General features: G+C 43.1%; 1 protein-coding gene across 4 annotated transcripts in view; it reads right to left on the bottom strand.

The window, feature by feature from the left end:
* cabcoco1 (ciliary associated calcium binding coiled-coil 1) overlaps positions 1 to 12,857 on the bottom strand; it is a 98,564-nt gene extending 85,707 nt beyond the window's left edge. For all 4 annotated transcript variants that reach the window (XR_009507430.1, XR_009507429.1, XM_059947370.1 and 1 more), the window contains exon 1: positions 12,757 to 12,857. Coding sequence is in view for 2 of the 4 variants with exons in the window: in XM_059947370.1 (XP_059803353.1) it covers positions 12,757 to 12,837 (81 nt within the window). In the remaining 2 variants the exon portion in view is untranslated. The remainder of the gene's footprint in view (positions 1 to 12,756) is intronic.
* Positions 12,858 to 16,056: the final 3,199 nt, after the last annotated feature.

Consider the following 16,056-nt stretch of genomic DNA (forward strand, 5'->3'; position numbering starts at 1 on the left):
TACTCTTTTCCATAGATGCTGCCTAGTCTGCTGAGTTCCTCCAGCATTTTGTGTGTGTTGCATGAGTTTAAATTTTGCACAGAGCCCTTACTGCCATATTTTAAAATTCCACTAGATTGTTCAAAGGAGTGATATTCTCCTCCCTTCATCATAAATTAAGTGCACATCAAATGTACCTCTTTCTTTCTTAAATACTTTGAAATATTCTGAAAGGTACGATGTAAATCAAGACCTAATTTCAAACAACCTGCTGGCCTCAGATATACAAAAAAAAACAAACTGTTAGAGGAATTCAGTGGGTCAGAGGCAGCATCTATGGAGAGAAAGGAATAACTTATGTCTCAGCTTGAACCACTGCATCAGGATTGAAGTTCTATTGGGGAGAGGATGTTTCTGGATTCCAGTTTGACACTCAACAGCATTGTCTCTCTAAAAGATATTGTAAATAGCCTATGGAGCCCTGCAATTTGATCCTAGAGATTGGAAAAGCTTTGTCAATTCAGCAACAGGGAATGTAGTGCTGACAGATTAAGCTGTTAGTACATTGAATAGAAACTGGTGTATTGGGTTGCTTCCTGCTGTTTGCTTGTAAAGCTAGTTTATCACCTCAGCCAGACTAGCTGGAGGTAAATTTTAAAAAACTATTATGTGAATAAATCTAAGTGAGCCAAATTTTTCTAAATTTCTTTAGAAGAATCTGAAGTAAAATATAAAGCAGTATTGCATTTACAGTTATCCAGATCTTGGTCCCTGAGCTCAGTCAAATATTGACTGGTTTACACAGGGGTAAATGACAAAATTTCTGTTGAATTCTGCTGACAAAATTATTCTACTTCTGAATAAGATGGCGGCGCGACGCAGTTTGCAGCGGCAACTCCGGAGCTGATGTCTGTTATTTGTTAAGCAGGGTGCTGTGCACAATCCTAATCTGATGAAAAATGGATGTGGGAGCATGGAGGAACATCCGGAAATCTCCAGGAAGGCCTTTTTCATTGCTGCTGCTGCTGTGAGGTCCGGGACTCTGCTGAGAAGAACAGGACCCCAGTCCTCAGGGTCACGTTACCAGTGGCCATTGGCGGGGGTGTCTTAATGCGCTCAGCAGAGGGCGGTGCTCAGAGAGGCTGTGCTGGAGGGGATGGTCGGAGGCTCGGAAGTTCGACAGACTCAGAGTCTGCTGCAGTTCGGGCACTTTCACCTGTGTGCTGCGTCTGCAAGGCTGGGTCCGACGGAGCTTTCATTGTGTGCTGCGTCTGCAAGGCTGAGTCTGGCGGCGCCTTGGAAGTCCATAGCGGGGGTACTCCCTTCTGCCGCTGGCGTGGGATGACGAGTCTATCGGGACCCTGAGAACTTGTGGAAACTGTCTGGTGGTTTCTTTTGAACTTACAGTCCTTTAACATCTTTGGACTATTTTTTTTACTGTGCCCATGGTCTATTTTTTTTTATATCAATTATGGTATTGTCTGCACTGTTGTAACTATATGTTAACTATAACTATATGTAACTATGTGGTTTTGTGTAGGTCTTGGAGCTTTAGTTTTTGGTTTTTTGGGTGGTAAAGTTGGTCTCTTGACTTGGTATGTCTGGGTAGTCTTGTTTTGTCTGGTGAATTTGGAACTCCTTTCCGGGGAACGCGATAAGATGGTAGTGTGATATTAATACGCAGCAGCCTCTCTAGACTCTGGATTGGGGATTGCCAAACAATATGTGGATTTTCTGGTGTAGTCTGTTTTGTCATGTGCTTTTGTGATATCATTCTGGAGGAATGTTGTCTCATTTTTTAACTGCATTGCATTTGTGGTTTCTAAATGACAATAAACAAATTCAATTCAATTCAAATTTCAAAGAGCATCAACATAGACATTAGGTGAGGAGGGATGGGGAAATTTAATCTATGGGGGTTAAGAAGATAATTGGGGATAGAGGATAGGCAGAAAAGTGGTTGGGGAGAGAGAAGGTTGGTAGGTTTCAGGGAGAAATAAGAGAGATATTCAGTGAAGAAAGAGGTCAAGGGGAAGAGTGGGCATTAGATGGGGAAGAAACAACAAGCAATTGGGAATAGAGCCAGGCAGGATGAGAAGAGATGAGCAGCAGTTTGTAGGGTTGGGGGGCAGTGAATCAGACAGATAGCACGAAGATGCTCAGTGGAAGAAATGGGCCAAGAGAAGGAGGGCACGATCATGGAGAGGAATGTAAGTTGGGGCATTGGAAAAGGGTAGAGAGATGATAGGTTTAAACAAGGAAGAAGACAACTGATTGCATGATTTAAGGTGAGATGGGAAAGATTTAAAAGGGATCTGAAGGAAAACTTTTATTCAGAGAGGTGGGTATGTAAAATGAACTGCCAGAGGAAGCTGTAGAGGAGTGTACAATAATAATGTTTAAAAGACATTGTAATTGTACACATTTTTTTTTGAGTAGCGGCAATCAGCGATTGGAAGCGTGAGAGAATGTAGCTCACTCAGGTTTGCCGGTTGAGCACTGTTATGATCCCAGCCCCCTCCTTTGTGAGAATCGCAAGAGCACTGGTTGAGGGGGGGGTCAGTAGACCCAGGAAGTGGGAGAGAGAGAGACGTGCCGAATACCGCATTCCACCGGGATGCAAAATAAGGCGACATTGACTATTGTCTCATGGAGACCACGTGTAAAGCCCTCGGGCAAAGTAGGCTGGTTGAGAGAGAGATTGCATCATCCCAACCTGATTGACACCTGCGACCCCGTGAGGAAGTATAAAGGAGGGTCGGGGGGGGGGGGGGGGGGACAGCCCCTTCAGACGCACCAAGAAGACACGTTAGCGATCCCGTCGTAGCAGGAAGCCATGTGCATTAGATTCTGGGCTTGGAATCTGTGGCTGGAATCATGGAAAACCGCTTTTAACTAACATCGGGGGGGGGGGGGGGGGGGAGCCGCTCCCCTGATTCAACGGTTGCTTCATAAAGACCCGGCAAGTTTTTCCTTTTCTCACCAATCTCTCTCTCGCTCTGTCGCAACATGTGAAACCTAGCGATTCCCAAAAGGCTGAAGCCTGCAGACTTCTGAGTGACTTTTATATTTCCAACAGACAATATATTATCCCCTAGACAACAGTAGAGCTTATTTCTTAATGATGATTATTACTATACCCGCATTTTAGATTGAGTATTGACGACGTGCATATTCTGAATGTTTGTATTAACCTTACTTTTGTGCCCCTTTTAAAATAAAAACATTTGAAAATAGTGCCATCAGACTCCAACGGACCTCTCTATCTTTGCTGGTAAGTTATCCAGTTACGGGATACGCAACAGCACATAAGGCATCAATTTGCAGCATTTTGGTGTTTTGAATAGTGGCCAATCAAGGATCAGGATTGATTGACAAGAGCAAATTAAAATAAGGAAGGAGCAAGAAATGCGGCCATTGTTGGAGCAGACAATGTTAGAGTGGTTATTTGAGGCTTTAGCTCTTCGAGGCTTCAGCAAGGAGAGGCGGGTATGACAGCAGACAAAAAAAGCTGTAGGTAGATTTTTTCCATGATTTAATTATTGTTTTTCATCTTTATATATGCACAATTTAAACAGTGGGGATGCTCCTCTTGTGGGATGTGAGAGGGCAGGGAGACCTCCAGTGTCCCTGACAACCACACCTGTGAGAAATCCATCCAGCCAGAGATTCCAACACTCCATGTGAAGAAATTGGAGCTGGAACTGAATGATGAACGCTGGATCATTCAGGAGGCTGAAGGAGTGATTGCTAGGACGTATAGAGAGGTAGTTACACCCAAGGTGCAGGACACAGGAAACTGGGTGACAGTCAGGAAGGGGAAAGGGGTTAAACAACCAATGCAGAATACCCTTGTGGCCATTCCCCTCAAGAAGTACACTTTGGATACTATTGTGGGGATGGCCTAGTAAAGGAAAGTCACAGTGGTTAGGTCTTTGGCAGTGAATGTGGCTCTGTGACTCAGGAGGGAAGGGGAGGGAAAGGGGGAGAAGAGGTGAGCTGTCATAATAGGGGATTTCTTAGAGGAATATAAAGGAGGCTCCTGGAGAATGAGATTCCCAGATGTTATGTTGCCTCCTGGGTGCCAGGATCCAGGACACCTTGGATCGAGCCCTCAGCATTCTTAAGTGGGAGGGGGAGCACCCAGAGGTCATGATCCACGTGGGACGTAGGTACGAAGAGTAACCAAGTTCTGCAAAGTGAGTCCAGGGAGTTAGTGCTAAGCTGTGATCTCAGGATTGCTACCCTTGTCACATGCTGGTAAGACCAGAAGTAGGAAGATCATACAGTTAAACACATGACTAAAAAGCTAGTTAAGGAGGGAGGGTGTCACATTTTTGCATCATTGGGCTCTTTTCCAGTGTAGGTGGGACCTGTACAGAAGAGACCGCTTGCACTTGAACTGGAGGGGGGGCTAATATCCTGCAGGAAGGTTTGCTGATGCTGCATGGTGGTGGTGGGGGGGGGGGGTGTAAACTAGAGTTGCATGAGTATGGGAAACAGAGCGCCAGAACAGATAGTGGAGAGGATGTGAAGACAGATGTTGTTAACCTCCGATAAAGTCATGGTGTGACTAGTATCCTGAGCTGTGTATATTTCAATGCAATAAATATCGTAGGAAGACACTTGAGCTCAGGGCATGGATCAACACATGGATATATGTTTTAGCCATGAGTGAAACTTGGTTGCAGGAGGGGCAGAGGACTGACAACCTAATATTCTGGGATTCCATTGTTTTAAATGTGACAGGGTGCAAGGCATTTAAAGGGGGAAAGCTGGTGTTTCTAGACAGGGAAAATGTCATGGCTGTGCTCAATCAGGACAAACTGGAGAACTTATCCAATGAGGCTTTGAGTGGAACTAAGAAAGATATAACCATGTTAATGGGGGTTGTATTATAGACCAAGCAAAGTCTGCAGGATATAGCAGAACAAATTTGTAGAGAGATTGCAATTATTCCAAGAAACATAAGGTTGTTATAGTAGGTCATTTTAACTTCCCACATATTGACTGGGACACCCGTACTGTTAAAGGATGAGATGAGATAGAGTTTATCAAATATGTTCAGTAAAGTTTTCTTAATTTGTATGTAGAAGTCCCAAATAGAGAGAATGTGATACCGGACTTCCTATTAGGGAATGAAACAGGGCTGGTGACAAAAGTTTGTGTAAGGGAACACTTTGCATCTCGTGATCACAACGCCATTTAGTTTCAACAAAAACATGGAAAAAGATCCCTCTGGTCTGCGAGTTGAGATTCTAAATTGGAGAAAGGTCAATATTGATGGTATAAGCTGAGGGTCGGCAACCCGCGGCTCTTTCATCTCTGTGCTGCAGCTCCCTGTGGCTTTGGAAAATAAATGGTCAGTATTTAATTAAAATGTATTTTATGTTAGTTTGTTAGTTTTTGAAATGTAATTCTAAATTTGAAGAATATGGTGATCTTGTACAATCTAAATAAAACGTTGTGGTGACCCATTTCCTGGCACATCCGAACCAGCTCACAATTAGCCAGCGTTCAGGTTAAGGGAGATAGCCTACGGGGGTTTGTGAGTACGTGTCTTTTGGAGCATCCGCGCCCATGGGGGGTGGGTTGAGGGAGGCTTAAAAGCAAGGCTGTTTAGTTCGAATAAAGTCATCTTTGACTGCAGTTTACTGACTGCGTGTAGCACACCACTACAACGTGTTTTTATCGCTGGCTGTCCAGAGGGGAGGTGCTGAAACGCTTTGTCGCGTGTCTGGAAGAAGTGAAAACTTTCCTGGGCAGCAAAGGGCTCACCTTTCCTGAGCTGGAACAGCCTAAGTAGCTGGAAAATCTACACTTCATGGTAGACATGACAGCGCACCTGAACACGCTGAACACAGCTCTTCAGGGGAAAGGACGTACAGCCCTACACATGTTGGAGGATGTTTTGGCATTCGAGCGCAAGTTGACAGTGCTTGCCAGAGATTTACAGAAAGGCACACTGTCTCACTTCCCCAATTTGAGAGAATTCAAAAAAGGTCACAACATGATAAATTCGGAGTATTTACATTCTGCAATCATCGCAATGCAAACATCATTTGGGAAATGCTTCTGTGAGTTCAGAGAGGAAAAAAACACATTATCCTTCCCGGTCACTCCCCGAAGCGTCGATCCATCCCTACTGAATACGACTGCATTGGCAGGTGTGAGTCAACCTGATCTTGAGATGGAACTGGCCGACATAGCCGACAAAGACATATGGGTGTCCAAGTTTAGACGCTTGACAGCAGACCTTGAAGATGTTGCCCGTCAGAAGGCCGTTCTTGCTCAGAATCACAAATGGAGTGATATTGAAAACCTCCCCCAACCGGACAAACTTGTGTTCGAAACATGGAATGCTATCCCTGACATTTATGTAAACATTAAAAAGTATGCGCTTGGAGTCCTGTCGATCTTTGGATCCACATATGTATGTGAGCAGGTGTTCTCCAACATGAACTTTATTAAAAACAAACATTGCGCATGCCTCACAGATGACAGCTTGCGATCCTGTGTAAAGATGAAGGTGACGTCATACAGCCCTAATGTGCAGACTCTGTGCGCTGAGGTCCAGGAGCAGAAATCCCATTAACCAAGTATGATAAATATTTTAATTGCCTATTATTTTACGTATATTCATATTTTTTCATTGTTCAGTGAAATAGTCCTTTTATTTTTCAGGTTGACAGCTGGCTGACGTTATTTTTGGTTTGGTGCTGGCGGAAAATTTAAGTTTGGCATTTTTCATAAATACAAGAAGGACTCAAATAGACATTGAGTATTTTACTTAAAAGTAACCTTCAACCCAACGTCTTTTTTTCAGAGTTCAAAATGTTTTTGTTGCATGCAGAAATGTAATTTCGTTTTCTCTGCAGGAGTTCATCGATTTCATAAATGCAACACATTTTAGTTTGTTTACACATAGCATAAAGGCAAAAAAAACGTATGCAGTGTTATTTCATTTTAAATGTCAAACAGGTTTTGTGGCTCCCAGTGTTTTCTTTTCTGTGGGAAATGGGTCCAAATGGCTCTTTCAGTGGTAAAGGTTGCTGACCCCTGGTATAAGCAATGATCTGACAAGTGTGGATTAGACAGGCTTTTTTCTGGCAAAAGTATACAGTATAAAGCTAGTATGTGCCTGTCAGAATAAGAGGTAAAGATAACAGGTTTGGGGAATCTTGCTTTTCAAGAGATATTGAGGCCCGGATTAAGAAAAAAAGGAGGTGCATAGTAGATATAGGCAGGTAGGAATAAATGAAGTACTTATGGAATACAAGAAATGCAAGAGAACACATAAGAAAGAAATCAGGAGGGTGAAAAAAAGGCACAAGAGTACACTAGCAGACAAGATGAAGAAGAATCCTAATGGATTCTGCATATATTTTAAAAGCAAAGGGATTGCATGAGACAAAATTGGTGCTCTGGAAGATCAGAATGGTAATCTCTGTGTGGCGCCGAAAGAGATGGGAGAGATCTTAAATGGATTTTTTTACATCTGTACTTACTCAGAAGATGGACACAGAGTCTATAGAAGTGAGATCATGGACCCTATACAGATTAGAGAGGGGTAGGTTTGAAATATTGCTGAATATTGGTGGCTCGGGTTGGCTATTTGGAAGGTTGGTTGATTGCCAAGCTTGGCAAAATGTTTGCAGATGTTTCAGTTCCAATCGAGAAGCTATCAGGGTGTTGTCTCCCCAGAATGCAGGATTTATGAACATTTGGAGAGGCATAATACGATTAAGAATAGTCAGCATGGCTTTGTCAAAGGCAGGTCATGCCTTATGAGCCTGATTGAATTTTTTGAGGATGTGACTAAACACATTGATGAAGTGATGTAGTAGATGTAGTGTATATGGATTTTAGCAAGGCATTTGATAAGATACCCCATGCAAGGCTTACTAAGTAAGGAGGCATGGGATCCAAGGGGACATTGCTTTGTGGATCCAGAACTGGTTTGCCCACAGAAGGCAAAGAGTGGTTGTAGATGGGTCCTATTCTGCACGGAGGCCAGTGACCAGTGGAGTGCCTCAGGATCTGTTCTGGGAGCCCTACTCTTTGGGATTTTTATAAATGATCTGGATGAGGACGTGGAGGGTTGGGTTAGTAAATTTGCTGATGACACAAAGGTTGGGTGTGTTGTAGATAGTGTGGAGGACTGTCAGAGGTTACAATGGGACATTAATAGGATGCAAAACTGGGCTGAGAAGTGGCAGATGTTCAACCCAAATAAGTGTGAGGGGGTTCATTTTGGTACGTCAAATATGATGGCAGAATACAGTATTAATGGTAAGACTCTTAGCAGTGTGGAGGATCAGAGGGATCTTGAGGTCCAAGTCCATAAGATACTGATACGCAAGTTGACTCTGTGGTCAAGAAGGTATCAATCATGGGACTGAGTTTAAGAGCCGTGAGGTAATGTTGCAGCTATATAGGACACTGGTCAGACCCTTCTTGGAGTACTGTGCTCAATTCTGGTTGCCTCACTATAGGAAGGACGTGGAAACCATAGAAAGGATGCAGAGGAGATTTACAAGGATGTTGCCTGGATTGGGGAGCATACCTTATGAGAATAGGTTGAGTGAACTCGGCCTTTTCTCCTTGGAGTGATGGAGGATGAGAGGTGACTTGATAGAGGCGTACAAGATAATGAAAGGCATTGATCGTGTGGATAGTCAGAGGCTTTTTCCCAGGACTGAATTGGCTAGCACGAGAGGGCATAGTTTTAAGGTGCTTGGAAGTAGGTACAGAGGATTATCAAGGGTAAGTTTTTTTTACGCAGAGAGTGGTGAGTGCATGGAATGGGCTGCCGGAGGCAAAACCGATAGGGTCTTTTAAGAGATTCCTGGATGGCTACATGGAGCTTAGAAAAATAGAGGGCTATGGGTAAAGCCTAGGTAGTTCTCAGGTAGGGACATGTCCAGCACAGCTTTGTGGGCCGAAGGACCTATATTGCGCTGTATGTTTTTAATGTTTCTAAATTTTCAATTGTCTTTGGTGAATATACCAAATCTCCTCAAACTCCTAATGAAATATAGCCACTGCCATGCCTCAAAAGCTGCTGGTAAGCCTTTATTGATGTGTAATTGAGAGCAAACTGATCTACTGGACGATAGAATGGTACACTAGCTATAAAAAGATTGACCAAAAAGCACATCCATGAGTAATACGGACTGCACAGAACATCAATGTGACGCAAAGAGCAGGTATGCAAGCCATCTACAACTCACACTGTCTACAGTGAGTTCACCAAATCTTGATGGACCCAACCCACCCTAGTCATAGGATTACTTTTACGAGATGGATCTTAAAGCACCTTGTACTAGAGCCTACCAGGGAGAAGGCAATTCTGGATCTAGTGTTGCGTAATGAACCAGATTTGATAAGGGAACTCCAGGTAAAGGAGCCATTAGGAGGTAGTGACCATAATATGATAAATTTTAATCTACAATTTGAGAGGGAGAAGGGAAAATCGAAAGTGTCAGTATTACAGTTGAACAAAGGGGACTATGGAGCCAAGAGGGAGGAACTGGCCAAAGTTAACTGGAAGAATACCCAAATAGGGGCGACAATGGAACAACAATGGCAGGCGTTTCTGGGAATAATACAGAAGGTGCAGGATCAGTTCATTCCAAAGAGGAAGAAAGAGTCCAAGGGAATAGGGAGCGGCCATGGCTGACAAGGGAAGTCAAGGACAGTATAAAAATAAAAGAGAAGTATAACAATAGCAAAGATGAGCAGGAAGCCAGAGGTCTGAGAAACTTTTAAAGAGCAACAAAAGATAACTAAAAAAGCAATACAGGGAGAAAAGATGAGGTACGAAGGTAAGCTAGCCAAGAAAGGAGGATAGCAAAAGCTACTTTAGGTATGTGAAGAGGAAAAAATTAATTAAGACCAAAGTTGGGCCCTTGAAGACAGAAATGAGTGAATTTATTATGGGGAACAAGGAAATGGCAGAGGAGTTGAACAGGTACTTTGGATCTGTCTTCACTAGGGAAGACACAGACAATCTCCCAGATGTAATAGTGGCCAGAGGACCTAGGGTAACAGAGGAACTGAAGGAAATTCACATTAGGCAGAAAATTGTGTTGGGTAGACTGATGGGACTGAAGGCTGATAAATCCCCAGGACCTGATGGTCTTCATCCCAGGGTACTTAAGGAGGTGGCTCTAGAAATCATGGATGCATTGGTAATCATTTTCCAATGTTCTATAGATTCAGGATCAGTTCCTGAGGATTGGAGGGTAGCTAATGTTATCCCACTTTTTAAGAAAGGAGGGAGAGAGAAAACAGGGAATTATAGACCAATTAGCCTGACGTCAGTGGTGGGGAAGTCAATTATAAAAGATGAAATCGTGGCACATTTGGACAGCAGTAACGCAATTGGTCCAAGTCAGCAAAGATTTACGAAGGGGAAATCATGCTTGACTAATCTTCTGGAATTTTTTGAGGTTGTATCTATGAAAATGAACAAGGGAGAGCCAGTGGATGTAGTGTACTTGGACTTTCAGAAAGCCTTTGATAAGGTCCCACATGGGAAATTTGTGGGCAAAATTAGAGCACATGGTATTCGGGGTAGGGTACTGACATGGATAGAAAATTGGTTGGCAGACAGGAAACAAAGAGTAGGGATTAACGGGTCCTTTTCAGAATGGCTGACAGTGGCTAGTGGGGTACCGCAAGGCTTGATGCTGGGACTGCAGCTATTTACAATGTACATTAATGATTTAGATGAAGGGATTAAAAGTAACATCAGCAAATTTGCAGATGACACAAAGCTGGGTGGCAGTGTGAAATATGAGGAGGATGTTAGGAGAATGCAGGGTGACTTGGACAGGTTGGGTGAGTGGGCAGATGCATGGCAGCTGCAGGTTAATATGGATAAATGTGAAGTTATCCACTTTGGTGGCAAGAACAAGGCGGCAGATTACTATTTGAATGGTGTCAAGTTAGGAAAAGGGGAAATACAATGAGATCTAGGTGTCCTTGTTCATTAGTCACTAAAAATAAGCATGCAGGTACAGCAGGCAGTGAAGAAAGCTAATGGCATGTTGGCCTTCATAACAAGGGGATTTGAGTATAGGAGCAAAGAGGTCCTTCTGCAGTTGTACAGGGCCCTGGTGAGACCATACCTGGAGTATTGTGTTCAGTTTTGGTCTCCAAATTTAAGGAAGGACATTCTTGCTATTGAGGGAGTGCAGCATAGGTTCACGAGGTTAATTCCCAGGATGGCAGGACGGTCATATGTTGAAAGATTGGAGCAACTGGGCTTGTATACACTGGAATTTAGAAGGATGAGAGGGGATCTGATTGAAACATACAAGATTATTAAGGGATTGGACAAGCTAGAGGCAGGAAACATGTTCCCAATGTTGGGTGAGTCCAGAACCAGAGGCCACAGTTTAAGAATAACGGGTAGGCCATTTAGAATGGAGTTGAGGAAAAACTTTTTCACCCAGAAAGTTGTGAATCTATGGAATGTTCTGCCTCAGAAGGCAGTGGAGGCCAATTCTCTGGATGCTTTCAAGAAAGAGTTAGAGCTCTTAAAGATAGAGGAGTCAAGGGATATGGGGAGAAGGCAGGAACAGGGTACTGACTGTGGATCATCAGCCATGATTACCGTGAATGGCATTACTGGCTTGAAGGGCTGAATGGCCTACTCCTGCACCTATTGTCTATAATAACCTGTTCAATACCCTACAATCCAACAGGAGATACAGAAACATCTCTACACAGACATCCAGACTGAAAAACAGCTTTTCCATAGGGCTGTCGCGCAACTGAACAATGCCCCATTTTAGAGCAGTTTGTTTTTAATTCCACTGTAATTTAGAGATAAGTCCTAATTAATTCAAACATTTTATTAGATTTAGTAATTGAATTTCCAGTATGCTGTTTTGCACTGAATGAAGGAGCACTGCAATCTCACTGTCCTCGGGAATGACAATGAAGCTCTAGCAACCAAATAAACAGATAGTGCAAAACAAGTATCCATGAACCATTCAGAAATCTAATGACAAGAAGGGAAGAAACTGTTCCTAAAACATTGAATGTGGGTCTTTGGGCTCCTTTTCTCATTAATACCATACAGACAGAAGTACTACAGCTTGAAGACCCACACTCCACGTTTATGTTGTGTATATACATCACTATTACTACTTGAGGCAGAAAATATCCCTGGCATTTTTTTACCCAACCTGCTGCTTTACTTCACCCAAATAAATTCTGATCTAAAACAACTTGAACGAGGAGAAGCGGTCTAAAGTGTAAGGATGATGAAGGTGAGAGAAGTGGGGGTGATGGATGGGAATTTGAGTGGGGGGAGGAAGATGAAAGGGAGTGTGGAGGTGGGTGGGGCGGAGGAGGATGAAGGGTGGCCAAGACAGATGGTGGAGGGGGAAGTAGGCAGGATGGTTGGAGATGGAGAGGAGGGTGGGCAGGGAAGAAGGAAGGGTTAGGGGCTGGGAGGAGGGAAGGTGAGGGATGGGGGGTGAACAGTGGGAAGAGAGACGGTGGAGGGACAGTGGGTGGAGGTTGGAGGAGGCTGTTGGGAGAAAGATGGAAAAGCAAGATTACATTGGGACGAAGAGTCGTTGGGAGAAGGGTGAGAGTGTAGGGGCGGGGGCAAAGGGGGAGAGTGGGGGAGCTGTGGGGCGGTAGGAGGAAGGGGAAGGACGGGGGGGGGGTCGAGAATGTACAGGGAGGGTAATGAAGGTTGACAATAAGTTTACAGCCTGTTGAAAGACTGCCATTGGTACAACTCCGCTCCCCTACCCGAGTGCTGTCAGCGACTGCCTTTTCGTTAACTTTGTGGTGCGACTTCGCAGTCCTGATCTTCGTTCGCGACGCCGCCATACCTGATCTCCATGGAGACAGTAAAGGGGGCGGAGCCTCGGCGCGCAGCCGCAGAAGCGCCCCAGTGGACGTTGCTGGGGCGACTGGAAATTTTAGGTGGTTTCTGTTATTTTGTTTTGTGACTTATTTTAACTGTTTTATATTTTGGGGAAATCCATAAGCAGATCTCCCCCCCCCCCCAATTTTATACTCTGTTTCTTTAGCAAACATGATTTATACGATTATAAATGTTGGCCACAGTGCAATAGTTTTCCAGATTTTTATCAACCTGGTGGCAAACTATTTCAAAATGTCATGAAGAACCCAAGTTTTTACAGTTATTTCTGCCCCCGTCGGCTTGGGCAAAACAAAATTGAGTCACCCAAACCGAACCTACAACATATTGAGAAGAATATCTGGTTAGAGTGCCTGGACCTGATGCTCTCTACTCCCGCGCTGCCAGCTTTGAAAAGCAGTAGTGCCATTGCCAGAAAACGTTCGATAATCCAGCACACGGGACGGTAGTTTTCGGACCGGTACATTTTCCGAGCAAACAAGAACTTCGGTATCGGGCAATATCTGTGGCGAGGAATGAAATTCGAAGTTTCAGGTCGAGACCTAAACGCAAGAAATTCTGCAGATGCTGGATTGCGCTTGTTAATCAGGTTGAGGCTTTCGGACGGGAGAGATAGCCAGAATAAAATTCGACACTTTCATATGAATTAATTTGGCTTATTTCAGATCCTTTTCTCTACTTATACTTGTTCAGGTATGGAGTTCTGGAGTTCTTTTCTTGACACCTTTATATATTTATAAAGTGTTATTATTGCCCATGTTAGTGTTAGTTTAGTATTTTTTTTCATTATATATTTTTTCTCATATATAATTTCAATTTTTTTTTTCTCTTTTTTCGACGATTATTTTTGTTTTTCATATATATTTACATAGACTTGATTGATTTATGCACCTTTTGTTGATGGATGTTTTAATAGGATATTATTATCCTATTACTAATGTAATCTCAAGTTTATTGAATCTGTAATCTATTCATTATTTTGTGTTGTTTTTTTTTATATATGAAATTTAATAAAAAGATTGAAAAAGAAAGAATAAAATGGTGAGGGCAAGAGGTGGGTAAAGATTGGTAAACGGTAGATGGATCCGGTTGAGAACTGGTTGATGGGCAGATAGGGAAGGGAAGGGTAGGAATAGATAGATAGATAGATATTTATAGATCCCAAAGGAAACTAATCTCGCACTAGCATTATAAGAGCACAGATATAAATATTAGAAGAGAAGAATAAAAAATAAGTTACCTCAAACAGTCTAACAGGAGGGGGTCACCACTTCCCTGACTAGAGCCTCATAGCAGAGGGTAAGAATGACCTCATATAGCGCTCTTTGGAGCAGCGCGGTTCTCTTAGTCTATTACTGAAAGTCAAGCCAAGTCACTTCTATTGTCATTTCGACCATAACTGTTGGTACAATACATAGTAAAAATGAGACAACGTTTCTCTGTTCAGCCAAGGTGGCGTGCAGAGGGTGAGAAACGTTGTCCGGAATTGCCAGGATTTTCCTTAGAGCCCTTTGTTCTACCACAGCCTCCAGTGTCCAGTTTGACTCCTATAACAGAGCCAGCCTTTCTAATCAGTTGATACCATTGCCCTAGCACACCACCACATAGAAGAAGATTGTACTGGCAACAACAAACTGGTGGAATAGAGATGGAGTTTAGGAAGTAACAGATGGCGGCGTTGGGGGGTGGGGGAGGAAACAAATGGCTATAGAGGATGGAATCAGATAGGAAATGGGAACAAATAAGGGAGGTGAGAGACAATAAGACATCAGAGAAGAATTAGACCATTTGGCCTTTTGTCTGCTTCAGCATTCCATTTTGGCTGATTGGGGGGGGTGGGGCAGAGTGGCAGAAGTGAATAGTAAGGGGAAGGATACAGTGGACGGAATGTGTGGTGATGGAATTGGCAGAGGTGGGGAAAGAAACAGGGTGATGGGGGGGGGAGATGATGTGAGAGCAACTGAGTAGCTAAGGAGGAGAGAAAGAAGAGGGGGTGTAGTTCACCTGAAAGTGGTGAGTTCAATGTTCATTCTGTTGGATTGTAAATGGCCAAGGTAAAATATGAGGGACTGTTCCTCTGAAATAAGCCTCATCCTAGCTGCAAAGGAAGCCAAGGACAAACATGTTGGTTTGGGAATGGAGAGGAGAATTGAAATGGCTTGCAAATGGGAGCTGCAGAAATCCACGACAGATGGAGCCCTAGGTTTTCAGCAAAGTGTTTGCCTTATATGCAACTAATTTCACTGATGTAGAAGAGGCCACATCAGGAGCACTGAAAATGATAAACAAGCCCAAAAAAGGTGCATGTAAGTATCTGCATCACTTGGAAGGGGTGTTCAGAGCCCTGGATGGAAATAAGAGAGGAGATGTGGAGACAGATATTATATCTGCTGCAGTTATAAGATCCATGACCTTTCATCAGAAATGGAAAAGAAAGATGCAGGTTTTCGGTAGAAGAGAAGGTAGGAAAAGATGTTTTGAACAAAAGGAATATTTGTAATAGGATATTCTCTCACTCACAGCTCTAATGAAGAGAACTCAACCCTCCTGTTTCCACTCTCACAGATATCGCCACGCCTATTGAGTATTTTCCAGGATTTTCTGTTTTTGGCCTTCTATATTGTGAGATTTTTAAATAAAGTTGAAGTCTTTTCTGAACAATCTTTAGTAAAATCTTGCTGGCATGAGGATTGTACGATAATTTTCACACCCCATCAGATCACCTTTCTCCAGTATTGGTAAAAAAACTGATTTCCTTGGTTCACTTGGCCTTGACATTGTCTTCCAGATCAGCTGATAGAGCATCATCAGAATTGCAACAGCTGCATCTGATTGCTCTAGTATTTCAATTGGAATTCCATCAACACCAGGTACTTTGTTCTTTGGTAGGGCTTTAAATGTTACTTCTGCATTTTCCTTCAAAACTATCAGCTCCTGATCTAGTTGATCTTTCTGGTATAAAATCTCAACAGGATCTGGCTACATACAGAGATTTAACTTGTGCAGGCATTGGTGCTCCCAATGACATTATATGGATGCAGAAGTTGAACAGTAAAGAAAAAGTGTATCGATGCCTTTGAATTTTGATGCTGGAGAAAAATATTATGTATCTTATGGAATTCTCACACAACAAGCAAATCGGTCCTCAACAAGATCAAACCAAG

This window comes from Hypanus sabinus, chromosome 22 (assembly GCF_030144855.1).
Source record: "Hypanus sabinus isolate sHypSab1 chromosome 22, sHypSab1.hap1, whole genome shotgun sequence".
NCBI classification, from domain to species: Eukaryota; Metazoa; Chordata; class Chondrichthyes; order Myliobatiformes; family Dasyatidae; genus Hypanus; species Hypanus sabinus.